Genomic DNA, 20017 nt, shown 5'->3' with positions numbered 1-20017 from the left:
AACTAGACACGCCCTTTGGGTGGAGAATGACACGCCCCTTGAATGGGGCGCTATGTAAATCTATATTACCAACTATAATCTCCCTGAAATTAGTTTTCAATAGTAAGCAAGTATTGGTATAAGGTAACAGAAATGCAGGGTGCATGAGTCTGCATAAGCCTTGCATCACAAGAGCTAGCAATTTAGAATCACTGTCTCAATGTCAGGAGGTAAAATCCCTCTGTCATCTGAGCACTTTATGTGTCCATGATACATATTAACTCATCATTACATCACAGACTCATATCTAGTAGTCTCAGTGTAAACACAAAATACTAAGATGATATTGTGCAGTCTTCGTATTAAATATATCTCATCCTTAGAGTTATACTGGCACTTTATAGCTTCTGAAAATGACTGTCTCGGCTCTTGAAAGTAATTCCACCCTGTCATATTTGTCTTTGGAAATTGTAACAAATTACGGTGATTTACAACATCAAACTTGAGTCTTCCATTTTTTCCCCAGAAGGGAATGTCGCTGATGGCAAGATTCTAGGCCATTCATTTATTCTATGTGGAAGGTGACAGTGAAAAACATGCTTCATCTCTACAGCATGCTGAATGACACCCTCTTTCCCTTTGAGGAGAGGCTGTCAACATAACTCAAGCTGTCAAGGAACCTTTACAAAGGACCTGGAACAAATCTAAATTGCCACTACCTGCAAGCCTGCTAATGAGCTGTGACTGCCTTCCACTGCAATGGCTGGTTTCACCGGGAGTACTTGCTACTGACCCTTATGGTCTCTTTCCAGTCAATATACGTTGCAATATCATCTGTCAGTCCATAAGGACAGGTCAAAATGGGCAGCATATTTGAAAATAACAACTTAGCTTATTTAAAGAGCAATTTTAACCTCAAACTGCCAATAAATCACAACAGGGCATTGCCTTGCCTGTATCGAGTGCCTACAGTGTGATATCTACTGCACATATTATATGTGATAAGTACTATCAATACGAGGAAGAAGACATCACAAATGCAACACATTGTCTTTATTCCATAATAAATGACTGCTGATGTTTGTACCAATAGTTTATTACCGTATTGACATAATAATGTTATTGACCCCGAAAAAAAAAAATCTCAGTTTTGTAAATGTTCATTTACTTCTAGATTTAATATGCATAAAGTTGCTTGTACAAAAATAAACAAATACATTATATTCCTGAAGTCATTAATCTTAGTAAATATACATGTACATCAGTAAAATAATAAAAAAATACAAGTGCAATAAAATGTAATTGCTGTATAGCATAAAGAGAAAGTCAGCATTTTGGGGGTAATTCAGACCAGGTTCGCCTAAATCAGCGCACTACGATGCGAGCAGATGTGTACGCTTACACATCCACGCGCATGTGGCCACACAGTGGAAAAAAATCAGTTGATAGTTACTCACCATCGAATGATTTTTCCTCTGTTCACAGATACAGTAGTACTTACTAAGCCAGGACTTACTTTTAAGCTGCCCGGTCTTCTGTGAATTTGTGGTGGATGTGATGTCATCCCCCCACCCCAAGCAGGCAGGGGCATGCCTGCATTTGCTGGGGTCCGCCCAGCATTTCTATGGGCCTGACAATTTTTTTTTCAAACCTAGCCTATAACATGTCAGTTATGACCTGATTGGCTGGTGTGCTATCGTCATTCACTTTATCACTTCATCAGACTAAACAAATCTGCCCCTCAGGTCAGGATGTAAGGGCTCAGAGTGCCATGCAATAAGTGACATAATGTCACTCATATCCTAGAGCATAAGGTGCAGTCCTTCACACTTTGTAGAATAGAGAATAGTTAGGGAGGGCCAGGGTGGTGCTGAGTGAATACTGTATCCAGGGTGGCACTCAGAATTATTGCATTGTCCCTGAGTACAGTAGACTTGACGTATTCAATTTCAGAGTATATGCTAGGCAGTCCACAATTACCTTTGTTTATACAGTCTAACAACTTTCCAGGTGAGCCAGTTCCATTTTTGGGCGACTGTCTCGCCATCCTGACAAATGTTCTGAATGCTGGGAACATTGTAAGGCATAACCAGTTCATTGCTGCTAAGTGGCGAGTACTGCCGTCTTACATTAGCTAAGCGGCACATATATATATATATATATATCAATACAGTAGGCACGATATACCTGTAATGATAAAGAATAGAACAGAAATCGATTATTGAATGTGTCCCTTTATTTCCAGGAGAGTGGCACCATATACTTTATGTATAGTTATTATATAACACAAAATTGAGAAGTGTGCCGAGCTGGCCTTTGCCACAGAAGATTCCTAGGTCATTAAAAGCAGCAGCCATCAATGGGCAATCTGTCAATTTGCCAGAATAGTTCTTGTGTCTGAGATTACCAGTAGGCTGGTAGAGCCCAAGTACTTTGTTACAATGGGATATCCAACTCAGTCCTCATACCCTGCCTTTAATATAATAGTGGTCACACTCAGCACAACTGAATTCAATCAGTAATGGTGGCAAGAGAGAGTGACACAATCACAAGCTAGTGAATGATTGTCACACATGTGGGCTGGTGTACACATATGCCATAGCTGTTTAGTGATATAGGTTCAGTGAACTGTTTCCCAGTGATACTGATACTCAGTCATCATTACTGATATGGGTGGTAATTGGGGGTGAACAATATAGCGCATACACACTGAACGGTATTGCTAACAATATGGTTCATTGGTAGACCAGCCCCACGCTGTTAGCATGTCTCATTGATGATATAGCCAACATTGGGGATGCAGCTAAGACAACAGGGAAGGGGGGCGTTAACGATGTGCCGGAAGGCTCATCTAAAATATATTTGTATATATTGTATTGCATGTGTTTAATGTGCTTATACAAAATTAATGCAAGATCAAGAAACATAACTGAAATATAAAAATATTCCACAATATGGAATTATCCCAAGCATTTTGGATAAGGTATACTCAACCTGTATCCCTTATCCATAGAAAATCCAAAGACAGGGCACTCACCAATTATCATTTGCAATAAGATATTTTGATTCCTCAAAATGACTGCATAATCACCAACATTTCTGCCCCTCCTTGGATCTTAGTCACGGCACAGTCCATCACATGAAGTAGCTAATGGGGGATTCTTGTGATGGACTGTGCCATGACCAAGGTCCAAGGAGGGACCAAAATGTTGAAAAGGTTTGTGCTTTTATTTTAGTCCCAAATATTAAATTCTTCAAAAGTGTCTTCATACAAGACATGTAATACTTTTGTGAAAAATGTTTGCAGTATACCCGAGCCATTGGTGCACCTAGATAAAGGGGTATGTTTAACCCAGAAACGTTGGTATTCGTACACATTTGAATAAACTTTGTGAGGTATTTTAAAGTCTCTGAAAACCACCATCTACATGTACACACACACACACACACACACACACACACATATATTTATATATGGAAGAGCAACATTATTTAAGTGTTATAATGTCTTGCTTCTAGAGGTTGCAAACTTTAAAATCAATTTAGGATTTCAGTTATAAACTACATGCTAAACAAATTTCAGTTCTTTTGAGAATGCTTCAATCACAAGTTTGAGGTAGTCTGTTAGCATTTCTGTTTATTAGTCCCAGTTCAGAACTGTGCAGTATTTACTTTTCCCGTGATAAAGCTGTAGATTAAATTTACAGTCGTTGACATGATCTGTTGTACTCCACTTCAGCAGCCTCCAATCCATAGCGGAATATTAGGCTTTAAGATTTTGTGGGTTTGTTTGCCTTGAAGTAGTACTTAATGAAGTAGCTTTTTTTAATATATTTACAAGTTAAAAGTACACAACTGAAAACAGATAATGACAAAGAAAGACATTTTACAAATAATAATGAAATAATATAAATTATAACGCAAAAAAAGAAATAATTGAAATAACTACATTAAAAATGATTTGCATTCGCTGTAGTATTATGCAGTTTTGGCACTCAGCAGAAAGGTATTAGGTCTACAGTGACTGCATTTAGAAAGCAATTTACAGGATTGTGGTTCCTTGTGCTGGTTTGAAAAGCAGTGATAATTAATATGTTTTTTGCAGCTGACAGGCGAACAAAAACAATAATTGAACGGTACCATTTTACCCACAAGGCAAGATGATAATTAGAGGTTTAACAGACAGTTCGGATTTAATCTGAGCAGTAGAAGCTTCTGTGCTTTTTACTGCTTGGAACCTAAACCAAGGTTCTCTTAAAGAAAAGAAAATACAGTATGAAGGCAGAACACATACATTACTATTTTCTTAGCCTAGGAAATATTGCAAATGATATAGCCATTATAAGCACCGGTGGCTATCAGCAAATGAGGGCATGGTTCCTTTATGCTATGATAGTAGCAAGGCAGTCACACCACTCAGTAGACACATTAATGAGTGACAGAGAGTGAGAGAGAGTGAGTGAGAGAGAGAGAGAGAGAGAGAGAGAGATTGCCTTTAAAGTAAAGATCAAATATCTGTATTCCTGCTAAGGTCTCATACCTTTGCAAACATTACTATGGACCTTTTTCAGATTGATTCGCAAGGCCATTAAACCCGCCTTGCAAATGGTGGCTGGGCGCCACTCATTCGCAAGGCAAATTTGCACGCAGGGCATGCGACAGTATGGGCGTACACAGTAACATTTATTCGCAGCCTCAGAGCAAGCTTACAGATGCGTATCTGCTTGGGGGGAAGTAGGTGTGACATGTCATGCCTCATTAACATGAGAACGCCCAGCGTTTCATGGGAACGCCCATGAAACGCTGGGCGTTCCCATATGGTAATGGAGCAGCCCACGGCCCACGCCCCTCTCTGCCCCCCGCCAACACGGGTGCTTTCATGCGCCCGGTGAATAATCACTGAAATGCGCATGCGCAATAAAAAACATCGGTCCACGTGCAAAAGAGGGGATCTTGCAAATGGATCTGAATAAGGTCCTATATATATTTATGAATGATACTTCTCAGCAGTATCACTTCAAATTTAGATTTCATGGCCCTCTAAGATCAAATGAAATCTATCATAAATAATACAATGTTAATAATAATAATAATAATAATAACAATAAAAACTTTTCCAACATTAATTACATTTTCATATACTATTTTGTTACAAGACTTCTCCCTTTAAGATATGATGATCGACTTTTAAACAGCAAATATCATATGGGGGGGGGGGGGAGGTTTTAGTGATGCACGTCTGGGGGGGTGGCGTTGGGGGCAGTTCACCTGGGGCGAGCGCTGCCGGCCCCTTTTGATGAGTTTTGGGCAGGCTCACCGGGAAATTGCCCGGTTTCCCGGAGCGCCAATTCGCCCCTGCTACTACTTAATATTACTATTGCTACTACTGCTACAACTACTTCTATTAATACTACTACTACTACTACTACTATTAATATGACTACTACTACTATTAAGAATTATAATAATACTAATAATAGTTCTAATAATAAAACAGTATCTGCAACTCAACTCACAATAATTACACTTCCATGATAAATTCTATTTTTCTTCAAGTAGGTGACACTTTATGCTATTAAGGTCTCGGGTTACACAGAGAAAACTATTTATCAAAATGCTCCAGGTTGATCTATGATTTAAAAAAAAAAATGGTTTCAGTGGGATTTATCATTTTGTGATGAATTTGGGTTTATTTATACATTTGTTTTGTCCCAGTTATGCAGCTGGAAATGTTTAATAAATAGCTGTACTGTATAACATATTTGTATTACTTACAAACAGGCAAGAACACATTCTACAGTATTTTACAACAGATAAATCTGTTTGAAAACCATACATGCGTATGCTACATAAACAAAATTACATATTTCATGGTATCTGAACAATTCCAAAAGCCTAAAAATGAACTTAATTGAAAATGTATCACTACCAGACATATATAGTATACATATGTATGCATATAATGATATATATACAATGTATATAATAAAACTGCAATTGTTATGATGAGGAATTATGTCCACATTATAGTAATGGTATTAGACATTTATGTACATAGTATTTTGGCTTATAATCAACAAATAACTATTTGCTTACAGTATATTGTGGTTTAGATCAGGGGTAGCCAACTCCAGTCCTCAAGAGCTTCCAGCAGTTCATGTTTTCCAGCCCACCTAGCAGGTGCACAGGTGGAGTCATTACTCTCTGGTACATTTTAATTGATTCACAGGTGGAGCTAATTACTTCACTTGTAATTCTGGGCCTTATTCTGGTTCACTCTCAGAGGCAAATTCCTACTCAAATGGACAAAACCCATGTGCACTGCCGGTGGCTTAGATGTAACATGTTTAGATAGAATTAGATTTGGATGGGGTTTTTCTTCAAAGTGACATCTATATTGCAGTGTAGAAATTAAGCAGTCCGTATTTTCCCTGCACAGAAACAGAATAACTCACCCAAATCGAATTCTCTCTGCACATGTTACATCTGCCCAACCTGCAGTGCACATGGTTTTGTCCATTTGAGAAGGAATTTTCTTCTGAGAGTGAACCAGAATAAGGCCCTCTGTGAGAAGACCAGGAAATGTATAACTGTTGGTAGCTTTCGAGTACAAGAGTTGGCTACACCTGGTTTAGATTGTTTTGGTTGTTTGATGTTGGTGAGGTCATGAAAGAAACCAAAATGCAAAACTTGTCTTTGTTCATTTCTGTTCCACGTGTGGGTACAGAAGATTTACATATATATTTCACACGGCTTCTTAAAGCCACCTGCATTTCACATCTGACAAGAGATATTGTGGGAAATTTACTAAGATGTGAAATACACTTCACAGGTCATGTTGCTATGGGCAACCAATCAGATCCTACAGTATCTTCTAGAGGGTGAAAAAGAAATAAGAACTAGCTTCTGATTGGTTGCCCATAGCAACATGACCTGTGAAGTGTATTTCACATCTTAGTAAATTTCCCCCATAGGGTCTATTCATGCAATGATAAGACCAGGGCTTAAAACGGTCCTGGAGAGGTATTGGAACTCATTTCCCTCGACCACCTAATTCCTCCCCTTCCCCTCCCTTATTTGACAGATCCAGGGCCAGTGGTAGGGTTTTTTTGCCATCCACCTGCAAACTATAATGCTTTTCTGTTAGAATTTCTGTGCAGGGCCAATGTGGAGGATGAACTAGTTCCACTTTACCATTAGAGGTGGGGGAACTAAGTTCCACAATGACCCCCCACCCCCCCACCCCTGGATAAGACAAAATTCCATTACAAATATCAGTTTCTTTAAAAAAATGGCTTACTTACCCTTCTGCTTATTTAACACTTTGAGTACCAACATCTTTGTGAGGGATATTTTTGAGATTACCTGAAGGATAAAAAAGGGGCAGACTAGATGGGCCAAATGGTTCTTATCTGCCGTCAAATTCTATGTTTCTATGATAGCCACAAAAAAATGCTAGAGTCGCTCACATTTGTTATATAAATTCAAATAAAAAATGCTGCGTATAAAAGATTATATTTCTTATATAAGGTAAACATTACAGGTCCTTATGAAGAATAATAATGTTTGCTTGGCAATTTTCACACCTATTTTGACAAATGCACTTGGCTCTCACAGGGTGGTGAAATACACTTTTTTTTTTCAAACATACCGCTATTTCAATAGATCCTTAGAGGAATAGTGAACTGTTCTAATTTATTTTGCAGTGAAAAGGTTAATTTTTTACGGCTTGATTTAAACATCATGTCACTTCAGGGTCATGCTCTGAGATGCTACTCTACAAAATACAGACTTATTTTCAGATTCAAACAGGCTGCAGCTTCCCTGTCTTCTATAAAGCTTTCTCTTCCTGATTCCGACAGGCTGCAGTTGATACTCAAAGCCCTTCCCAGTCTTTCATAATAGTCTGCTGTGATCTGTGGCAACATGGCTCATTTTACATTGTTTTATTATTGCTCATTACCCAGTAATTTCAGTGCATGTACCTAATTGGAACAAGATGGATGCAACTAGCTTAGATATGTTTATCACATCAGCATACAGAAAGGTAAAGATACATCAAAATTTCCAAACAACAACTTTTACATAAAATATTATTAAAGTCAAATTTGCAGTTGTGTCTACTAATGTAATCATTTTCATGGAAAGATTAAAAATCTATTCCATATTACTACCACGCCATTCCTTAGTGACTACTGGTTTATGATATTTTGTGTCTTGAAATAATCATAACAGTGAGAAAAATTGGGTTTAATGTTTGAAGGAATTGTGTATGAAATCCCGGCAGTCATAACTCTGACAGAAAATCAATGGAAGAATGTCAATGGACAGAAGTTCAACCAATCCTGGTAAGTATTTTAACCCTACTCCTAACCCACCCCTCAAGCAGCCTAAACGTTACTTCCCGCTCCTGCTGCCTAACCCTAATCATCATCTCCTCAGCATAGTCCTAAAACCCTCCACGGGATTAGTATGAAATCCCGGCGGTCGGAATCCCGATGGTCGAAATACAGATGCTGGAATCCCGACAGCCGTAATGCCGACAAGGGTGGGCCGTGGATCGCTTCCCCCTTGCGGGCTCGCTGCGCTCGCCATGCAGCGGGCCCGGTGCCTCACTACGCTCGGCACACTATTTTATGTCATAAATGTCATGGACACCCATAGAGGGACAAAGTGCCGGCATCCCCTCTCCACAGCCTAACCCTAACCACCTCTCTAGTGTGTAGCCCTATCTTCAACCCTATTACTTAATGTCTGTCTGTATCCTGTCCATCGTAATTCTGCTGTTTCAGTTGTTGCGATTCTGACTTCCAGGATTTTGACCCCATCCTATTAGGACATGATGTTCTTATTATTAACAATTTTTTTGTGTTTTACTGATCTTAAGGTAACCCTGGCTTACCAGTCTGTGCTCAACTCCGTTCTTCATTGGTCAATTATTATACAATGGTATTGCAGTCTGTGTAAATTAGATTTTTGTTATTTTTCATATTTATACAAGAATTATGATTTGTTTCATGTTTTAATTGTTTTAATGTATTTAAGCCCGATAAAGAGATAACATGGAGATAAAGCAGAAGGTGTTAACGCACCAGCCAATCAACTCCTTGCCGTAATTTTTAAACATAGCTGATTGGCTGGTGCCTTATCACCTTCCACTGTATCTTCACTTTATTCCTTCTCCCTTTTGTATATTACTCTGAAATTAAATAATTTGCATGAGAAACTTAGAGACATTTACATGTTTTCATTTTTGTTACTTCTTCAATAACTGTATATCTTTATCAAAAGTTTGTGATAAATGCAGAGAATTGAAAAAGACACTCTCATCACCTGCCACCTACCAGGCATGGTCCTTGTACACCTACTGCTATATCCAGATGCGTGAGGGAAGATTTGAGGACTAAAGTCCACCAGTTATACTGTACAATAGGGTCTCACTATGCTGACACGCCATCTTAACGTTATTTGCTGATATAAGCATTTCTGGGATTCTTATTTTAGGACCAGTTTTGCAGCAGTTGCATTTTGTAATTTGAGCATTCTATCCTCACCACGTGATGACAGGTGTGATTTGCTGGATAGGCACTACCTATATCTCACATTATTATTCTGTGCCAGTTGCCATAGTAACTCTTGAAGTAGCAATGCATTAAATAGATATAACAGAACATAAGAGCACGAGAACAGGTGATTCTATAATTAGCAGAGGTGAATTGGGTAGAATGACTCATGCATTGCTTCATCCAGCTGTTCAGAACTGAACCTGGGAAAGAATCCTCATGTCTTAACTTTAGCTTCTTATAAGCATAGGGTTAAGGGAGAAAAATATACTTTCAAAGCAAAAAAAAATAGAAAGCATTTTATTTTCCATATATTGTTATTTTATTTATTAGCAGCTATCTTTATTGTGCATACACAGGGCCAGACATTAGGGGCCCCCACAAAGTAGAGGCTCCCACACACTGTCCCCTAGTATCACTGCTATTAATACCAGAGCACAGCAATAGCGACGAGGAGCTCTTCACTACACACAGTGGCGTAAAAAATGGCACTGCAGCTCGGTGGCTTGGGGGAGCTGGCACTGTGGGGGCATAAGGTCTCTGCAGATTACAATGAGTCTGGCCATTGTTATGGAATATGCTGAAAATGTCCCTCCAAAAATGTCTGCCGCATTGGAGGAGACAAATGCTAGAGGTCCTACTGAACAGATGGTTAACTGCTAGGGGTCCTTACTGGGTAGTGTATATAGCTTCCTGGAAGGATATATATATATATATATATATATATATATTGCCCCTGGAATATATATATATATATATGACAAAAAAGATGTGGCCCCAATAATGCGCTTTAAGAGCAGCACCTCTATCGTACCTTGCTGTTAAATAAAGGCACAGATTTAGATAGGATAAAGAAAGAGAAGATAGGGGTGCGCTAAATATACCACTCTGTGGCTTTACATACAATGAGTCAGATAAAACTTAAATAAAAACAAGTCACATTTATTACAAGGTACAAATCCAGCATTCTGTTTTCATTTCGCAGTTTTTATAAATATATGCCACATATAGTTCAAATCCGCTGCCCAACGCGTTTCGTCCCTTGGGACTTCATCAGGGGTGATGAACCAATCGAAACAAGGGATATATATCCTTTGTATGTGATATTAAAGTCTCTCAAAGTTTTTTATGGAATAACCACCAGCAGTTAGGCGGGGAAAGGTTTTTTCGGAATATAATTTATTTAGTGGAGTTACAGATGTTCTGTTGTATCCCACCAGTTTTTTGGGAAACAAGATCTCTCCAATTAAGGAAAAGGTAGTCCTCAGCAGACTTAAACTAATCCAAAAGTGCATAAACCACTGTTTAGCAGTTTCAACAGCCTCTTAATGTAATCTTGCCAAGCATCACAGGATCTCTAGGAGCCAGTGACACTATATTTATAAAAACTGCGAAATGAAAACAGAATGCTGGATTTGTACCTTGTAATAAATGTGACTTGTTTTTATTTAAGTTTTATCTGACTCATTGTATGTAAAGCCACAGAGTGGTATATTTAGCGCACCCCTATCTTCTCTTTCTTTATCATATATATATATATATATATATATATATATGTATTGCCCTTGGCAATGAGCAGGTGTCCCCCTGAAAATGGGCAAGTAAAGTCCTGTCAATGAGCATGTACTCCCAGACAACAAGCATGTAACCCCCAGGCAGTGGGCATGTACTGTAACTCACTGGTAACAAGCAAAAAAACCATTGGCAATGACTAAGAATCCCCTGGAAATGAGCATGAAACCCCTGGCTACGAGAATGTAACCCCAGGCAATGAGAATGACACCCTAATATTGACTATGTAACCCTAGGCGATGAGAATCAAACCACAGGCAACTAGCTTTTAACTCCTGTCAATGAGCATGAAACCCGAGGCAACTAGCATTTGATCCAGCATTTAAATAAATATCTTGAATATTTTGGGGAAAAACACACATTATAAATAAGTAGTAAACAGAGGGTAAAATACTGTAGATGTGACCATTGGGCCTTACCTGGTATCAATATGCTACATTTCTATGTAAGAGCTACAGCCCATCCTCATGATATAATTATTATTCACTATGCGTTCTAAGTTAGTATATCCGTTACCGAGCTGCAGCGGAGTAACTCCTAATTACCGTAAATATTGGCTCCAGGGCTTGAGTTATAGCAATAATATGGTCCAGATGATCTTAATTCCTCTTTCAGTGTATTCTGCATGTTTAAATCACAAGGTCACCCTTCCAATAATTTGCCAAATGCAAATAAGTTTAGATCTTAAAGCAGAGACATTTTTGTATTCAGAAAGCAATTTGTTATGTGTTTTGGTACTTTGTGCTGAATTTTGCTGGTTGCTAAATGACCTGTCGTCCTGTCCACATGTGCCTGAAGTTGCCTTCGCATTGACAAATTACTCCTATTTATTGCTTTTTATAATGAGCAGTGTTCTCCTGGGGGGGTGGGGGCAGGGCTGCACACACAATGTTTGCATTCAGCAACGGTGGCTAGACATCTATGATCTATGCCAACTCATCAGCAACAGCTATGCCTATGGCACTGTAGAAAATAACTACAAATATAAAATACACAAATATACATGACAAATATCATACATTAGACAAAGGCATAGATGTTCCTTACATTCCCTGTGGGCACAATGGTAAAATCAAATAAGACCTACATTAAATTGGTGCCTAAAATGGCAAGTGGTACCAGGCTGTCCCTGTATTCATCCTCTTACTCCCTTTTTAATGGTAACAACGTATTTTGTTTGAGGACTTCTATCATACTGTATATTTGTATAAAGAGGAGTTGTTTTGGAAGTTAGAACTACAGTATGGAGTTTTGTTTAGTATGAGTCGGCAAAGCTGGGCTAATTGACAACATTTTTTTAATATAACCCATCACTAAATTATTCCTCTTTTTTAGATTATTTTCACTTACTTAACACTTATTTGTATGGTGCCCTGGGGTGGTTTGGTGGTGCCCTGCCCTGGAGGCGAGCCATTACAATGTTAAGGACTTACCCGAGGTTGCCTTCATGTTTGGTGGGTAGTCTTATAATATTCGCCAAAGTTTATGCCAAAAACCTTGTATAAAATGTATAATTATAAAATGTATATCATTTTACTCGCTGTAAGATGAATTTGCTCTCTTGTTTCTATGCACAAGAGAAAAAGTTTGTGGTACGTGTGCGCTCGGTCAGCTGCCTTGTGATGGATAAAACAAAAAAAAAAACACTAAAAAAACAGAAAAAAAACTAATTGATTTATCCTTCACTCGCGCTAACGATTATAGGATAATACGTTCCTATGTAGTGGAATACGATCCTCTTCTCCAAATAGGGAAAGACAAGTGTGTGGAAATAAATACCATATGTTCCTTAAAGGAGACAGTGGATCCTCTTCTCCGTATATATAGCTTAAAGCAATCCAAAGTGGGGGCTATCCGTCTAGTCTGGATAGACTTCCAAATCCTCCTCCCTCGTAAGATGTATGATCACCAGACGTAACCCAAAACCAAGATGATTGGGATGTATATTGTGTAAAATCATTTATTACATGGAATTAACATATAAAACTGGAGGTAGATGAACAAAGTGGCATATTACCGTGGGTGGTGGATATCTAAATTCTCAAAACAGGAAAAGGTGAGCAGGGCTGATGCCCGGGATGACAACCACGGCTCCTTCTATGTATTCACAGTAAGTCCACAAACATCCAAAAACCAGAATCCAGAAAAGAACTCCATTCTTCTTACAGGTCCTCCTGGACCCCAGAAGGTAAGCCCTTCCTCCCCCTAGCAACGCAGCTGGACGTTCTTCCGGCTGCAGGGGGGGGGGGGGTCGCCGGGCTCAGCCACACTGAGCTGTCCCGGCTGCAGGGGAGAAGCAGGAAGCTGGGAGGTGACGGAGACCCAGATAACATGCATAAATACACAGCCTTCCCCAGGAACTTATATCCGCTTGCAGACTTGAAGCTTTACGCTCACACACTGGCAGCAGGTTGCAGGGGAGAAGTGCCAGCCAGGCAGAGCAAGAAAGGGAGGTTGAGCAGAAAGAAGGGTCAAGAGAAAGGGAAGGGGTGGAACTCTGGTAGGGAACAGGTGGGACAGGGGGTCTTTACACCTAACATAATGGGAGGACTATTTGGGCAGAGAGAGGGATGGAGGAGAGATGGATGGGGTGGTGACTCAGAAAGGGCGTGGGTAGAGGGGACTTTGGAGGGGAGATTTTGAAGGGACAGTGTGTAAGACAGAAGGGGGTAAAGGCACATCTCATGGTTTATCCGTGAGCACCTGGAAGTGCAGCGCAGACACAGCAGTAACTAATAGTTCTTCAGATGTGTGGCATCTGGCCAATGGAAGTAGTAGGAAGGAAAAAAAGGGAGGAGATAAATCACAGAGATGCGGTATAAGGAAGAACTCGGCAATGCTGATGGCAATGATCCTGGCTGCAAACTGCTTTTGCTTCACACTACAAGCAGAGAGGTAATTACAAGCAGTTTGCAGCCAGAATCATTGGCACCTGAAAAGCTCCATACAGGTTTTCTGCAGGTACCACAAAGGATTTTTTAGCCTAGGTAGCCAGTGGCACCCTCCAGGGAACGACAATCTTAGCAACTGTCCTGGCTGCCCCCCCCCCCCCCCCCATAGCAACAAATCATGTTATTTATCTAGTAACGTGTTTCTTAAACCTTCTCCCTACGTCACCCTAACAATGCATGTTTTTCATTTCATCTAGCTGGAGCACAGGTGTGTTCATTGGCAAACACAATACATCTACAGGTTGTACATATTACTCCTGAGGATACCTTGAAAACATGCACTGTTAGGGTTATATGAGAAAAGCACTGATCTAGAACATACTAGACAATGATAGCTAGATTCTGGTTGGTTTCTATAGGCAACTTGTACACTTTTCAGCTTCAGATATTTTTGTAAATCTACTATTTATTATTATTTAATTTAATTATTTATATAGCGCCACAAGGTATCCACAGCGCTCAGGAACAGAGTTCATAAACAAGTATCTTTAATACATATGCATCTTCTGTTTAGCATCTTGTTTAATATATATGGGTACTTTCCGTAATGCTTTATATTAATTATTGTAATAATATGTCACACATTAATTAGTCCATTAATTTCACTGGGTGGAAAAACTGCTAACCCCCAAACTCCTGCATACACAGAGATAATCCCAATATATTTCATGTATTAAACCGATAGAACTGCTTCGGTGAAATGCAGGATGCAGATTTTTTTTTTTTTTTTTTTTTACAATATGTTTCTTTTAAAAAATAAATGAACATGCAAATGTTATTTTGCCATCTTTTGTCACGGCTAAAATTAGATGAAAATTGGAAAATCTAAATTCTGTTCAAGAGCGAGCCTTTGGTACATTAGTAGAAAATGAATTAATCATGATTAATGTTATTACAATGAACACCAAATGAATTCATAATGACTGGGCACCTGTTTTAAAATGTGTTCATTTTTCTATGTCTTTCGAATTGCTAATGACATTTATGTCTTGATTCCCTAAGGAAAACACACATACAAGCATATCCAGTTTAAACAAGTCACTTTTTTGGTGTTTACTGATGTAATCACTTTATACTAGTTAGTTCTTAGTAATGTCAGAATTTGACACAGATAACAAAATAAGGGAAATATATGCATGTCTGCAAAATACTAATTTCCATGGTTTAGGTAGTGGCGCCTACAGAGATGGGGTTACTTATTATCCAGGCCCGGCTCAGCTGGAGGGTCCTGGGTCCTGCTCTCCCCTCCCCTGATGCAGATAGCTGGGCAGTGTGAGTAGAGAGGACTGCTGCTTCCGCAGACCAGCCTCTCTCCCTAGCCCAGAACACACTGCTCAGTGCCATGTGTTGAGCAGGGGAGAGAGGCAGCGGCGGCCTGTCCTCTTTCCCCCTGCTAAGGGGGAAAGCCATGTGCCCTGCTGTAGGCCGCGCTCCCTTTTTTACTGGGGACGGCAGTGCTGATGGCGCCCCTGGGCGTAATTATCATCTGTGTAGAAGGTGCAATTGTTACGGGGCCTGGAGGAGGCCTGGCAATGTGTACTACTCTAGGACTTCTTCACCTGTTTTCTAGACAGCCAAAGCCCTTGAGGAGTCCACAGCTGACATGTTTTATGAGTGGGTCCTTTCTTTCTTGCAATAAAAAAAGTGCTACTGAATATAATTGAACATATTGCACCTGTGTCAGTTGGATTATACTGTGCTCTGGGTGCCATGAGAGCCGGTGGCGTAAATTCATCTCAGTTGACCGGAGGCAAGATAAATATTGGTGCCCCCCAAATAGCTCAATCAATAAGGTGTCTGTCTCCAGTAAGACAGGTCCTGGGTTCTAATACAGGGTGTGACACTTGCAAAATGATGTTAGGAGAGGGAGTCAGCCACAGAAGTGATATAGATGGCTTTCAATTAACTTCTTCAAACTGGCAGGGGAGAAGAGGTGCCCCCTTGGGAGCAAGAGCCTGGCGGCAGATGACTCCGTTGCCTCCCAGAGTTATGCCTCTGATGAGAGCTATTAAGGGCTTCTTTTGATTCATGGGCCCATGTACGCTACAGAAACTGCACTCTTTATGAATACACCACTGCTCAGACCAGGCCCTCACTCAGATTATTTCAGGGCGCAGAAGAGGCCAGGGAGGCTACAGCAGAATATGATGGCAGATAAGAACCACTTGGCCCGTCTGGTCTGTCTTCTTTTAAACCTTATGATACAGGCTGAGTAACCCTTATCAGAAATTCACCAACATTCATGGTGTCCCCTGGCTTCTGCGGCAGCCATCTGAATCCTCTTCAGAGACATCCCCGATCCCAAGGATGCACTGCATGGGTGCGCTGGTGTGTCGGTAACATCACGTGCGCGCCAACGCAATGCGTCCTTGGGACCAGGGATGCCGCTGAAAAGGATTCCGATGGCGACCGTGGACACTGGAGGATGAGGTAAATATTGAAAAAAGATGGAGGGGGGGGGGGACGACAACAACAAAGAAACCCTATTTCGGATATGGGATATTCGTTTATGTAATATTTCGGATATGGGAATCCTTATTTCATCCCCAGTTCATTGAAAGGATATCATATGTTATCCCAAGCTATTTAAATTGCTCTACTATCCACTACTCTTTCCATGAAGCCAAATTTCCTTTGAAGAATGTATCCCTCCTGTACCTAGCTAAAACCATTTATATATATTTTTTTATATGTTTCTATCATGTCCCCCATTTCCCTTCTCTGCTCCATTATTACATCTTTCTGCAGCTACTTCCTCTCCCTATGCAACCAAGCATCGGACTTGCATTCTTCCCTGCTTTGTTACATTTCTTCCCTGCCTTTAAGTCCCCTAAAATAGTGACTCCTAGATCTCTTTCCTCCTCAGTACTATCCATTCTAGTGCCGTTAATACTTTATTTAGCTTTTGCATCTGTAGGCATTACAATGTAGTCGATTAATACTTGTGTAACCATATTACCACTTTTTTACTGTCGGTCTGACAAACAATGTTCAGGATAGGTGTGTCATTTATAATGCACATGGCATTGGACATTTGTGTTATTTTAAATACAGCATAGAAAATGGCGTGGGTTATTAGATAGTGTCTCGATAGACAGTCAATAGGTCGACACCAAAAGGTCAAAATGGTCAAAAAGTCGACAGGATCAAATATCAGCATGAAAAAGGTTGACAGGCAATATGTTGACATGGTCAAAAGATCGGCATAGTCAAAGGATCTACATGGAAAAGGTCAACATATGAAAAGGTCAACATGAGTTTTTCATTTTTTCACAACACTTGTCGACATGGACCTCTAATAGTGTAACGCAGTGGTAGCCAACTACGGTCCTCGAAAGCTACCAACAGTTCACATTTTCCAGACAACCTAGCTGCTGCACAGGTGCACTCATTACTAGCTGAAACATTTTCAAAGATCCACAGGTGGAGCTAATTACTTCACTTGTGATTCTGTGAGGAGACCTGCAAAACATTTACTGTTGGTAGCTCTTGAGGACTGGAGTTGGCTATCCCAGCTGAAACGCATATCCTATGTATGGCTTCACTCAGCACACTTTACTGTTCTCAGTTGTAGTCAACGTGGGTGGTAAAGTATAAAAAGTCCCCCCCCCCCCCCAAAAAAAAAATAAAAAAAATTGTGAAAACATCTTGTTGACCTTTTCATGTTGTGACCATGTTGACCTATTACATGTCAATCGTTTTTAGTTGACATTTTCACACGTCGAACTTTTGACCATATTGACCTATTGCATGTCATCCTTTTTGTGTCGACCTATTGATTGTCTATCTAGACACTGTAGATCTATCAACCTGAACCAACCGAAATAAAGCACATTATACCTAGGATACTAAACAAGAGATCCAACAAAATATTCTGTACTTTATTGCCAGTTATATAAAACACCTGGGAAGTCTGGGATTGTAAGCGACAGGTGACAAAAATGTCTCTCAGGCAACTGTGTGCCATTGGCAGCTAATGAGTTAGCATTATTATGCCTAATTACATATGCAGAAAAGATAACAGTGCCAGATAAAGGTGTGATTATCACTAGTCACAGGAGTGCGGAATATTGCTGTGAAAATGACATTTGGATGTGAACATTTAACAGGAAAAAGTACATTCTGAAACTTACCTTTCTGTGTACAACTCCCGTTTTCATTTCTGTATCCTGTAAGAAAAACATAAATAATGTATAAATATGAATAAAAACATAAAAAACATATTACATATTTACTATTATAAGTAGTAAAAAAGAATACATCATTCAGAGTCATGCCATATCTACAGTAGTATCCTGTAACAGGCAACAACGTTCTGATCATATCACAGAGGAGTTTAGTACATGACAGCAGATAAATGATTGCTATGGGTAACAGCAAGTCCATGCAAATTGCATCACGTTTTTATACAAACCCCTTTAAGTGGCATTAATCAGAAATATGTATAATTTTAAAGGGCTTACGTTTTGCGGATAACGGCTAACTATTAAGACACAGGACTAAATTCAGATCTGATCGCTCATCTGCAAATTTGCAGATGACTGCGAGTAGTTAGCCGCCACCCAGACAGAAAGAAAACCCGCCCTGTGCAAGTCTGCGGGAGAATTGCAAATGGATCACTATTCACTATTATCTACAAATCAATGTGCAATCCAAGAACCATTGAATGATTTTCCCTGTCTGTGCAAATGTGAGTAAAAGTCCATACACACTGGATGAATTTTGAGCTGAAAGCAGCTCAAGCGACAAAAGTGACCTGCTTTCAGCTCAAAGTTACCCGGTGTGTATGGGCCTTAAGTCTGACCCTTCCACAACGATCCATACGCATACGTCATTCCGTAATCGTTAGGATTGTAAATTCAAGCAACGGGGGAGTTCCTATCACAAGGCCGGAAAATCGCACAGCAGCCGATAATCTATACACTGTTGATGTGTATGGGCCGCTATGAGCGTGCGTGACACCGTGCAGCGATATAAGCCTCCTACTTTTTTCTTCACTAGCCGTGGTGATTGACAGGAAGTAGGTGTGGGTGGTAACAGGCAGTTTAGAGGGAGTGTTAAGGAAAATACTAGGCATGACGGAAACAACATTGGCAGTGTCAGGGAAAACGCACATGTGCCAGAGTCTGTTAGTGCAAGTGGAGGCTGTGTGCCCTCTAATCCAGCCCCGATCATGCTGATGTTTATCACAAGTGCTGAGAGAGTCTCTGGCTGCTCTGAGCCTATGATGAGGAGTGACCAGAAAATAGATAATACAATGGTGAACGTCTTAAGAATAGATTTACACTTTTTTGCACGGCTGGGAAGTCTACGCTAGCCGAACACAACCATTTGCACACCATACATAGTTCACTATAGCGAGGCGACGCCTATCTGACTGCTAGCCGCTGCACATTGGTGGCCATGCGATCAGGTCTGAATAACCCCCACTGTGGAAGCCCTCATGTTAAGGCCCCCATACATTAGGCTGACTTGTCCTAGGGACAAGTCGAACCCAATTTACCTGCGAGCCGCCCGGCAGCTCCCTGGGAGGCTCACATACAATTTGGCACTTGATGTGCCATTTTTTACATGGGATAAATCGCATGCGATTTATCCCATGTTAAAAAAAACCCCGGGAGCTGCAGGGCGGTGAGGAGTAGTGGGGGCCGGGCAGCGGCAGTAGTGGGGGCGGGCAGCGGCGGCTGCGGTGGTGGGGGCGGGCGGCGGGTGCGGTGAGCGCTGCTGACCTGGCCGGGCAGTGTACTTACTTACATAGCAGCAGCGGGGACGGGCAGCGCAGTGGCGGCTATTATATTTTGAAAATACTTGTCAAATGACCGGCCGCTCTCTGATTGGCTGAGAGCTCTCCGGCCAATCAGAGAGCGGCCGGTCATTTGACAAGTATTTTCAAAATATAATAGCCGCCACTGCGCTGCCCGTCCCCGCTGCTGCTATGTAAGTAAGTACACT

At 40.5% G+C, this 20017-nt stretch overlaps 1 protein-coding gene across 1 annotated transcript in view; it reads right to left on the bottom strand.

The window, feature by feature from the left end:
* The window catches only part of ADARB2 (adenosine deaminase RNA specific B2 (inactive)), a 489925-nt gene that overhangs the window by 267629 nt on the left and 202279 nt on the right, over nucleotides 1–20017 (bottom strand). Inside the window, exon 2 of the mRNA XM_083188799.1 lies at nucleotides 18199–18234. Coding sequence (XP_083044925.1) covers nucleotides 18199–18234 — 36 coding nt within the window. The remainder of the gene's footprint in view (nucleotides 1–18198; nucleotides 18235–20017) is intronic.

Source organism: Crinia signifera, chromosome 5 (genome assembly GCF_055691185.1).
Source record: "Crinia signifera chromosome 5, ASM5569118v1, whole genome shotgun sequence".
Taxonomy (NCBI): Eukaryota; Metazoa; Chordata; class Amphibia; order Anura; family Myobatrachidae; genus Crinia; species Crinia signifera.
Note: the sequence above shows the minus strand (reverse complement) of the source record. Positions and strands in the feature narration are given on the sequence as shown.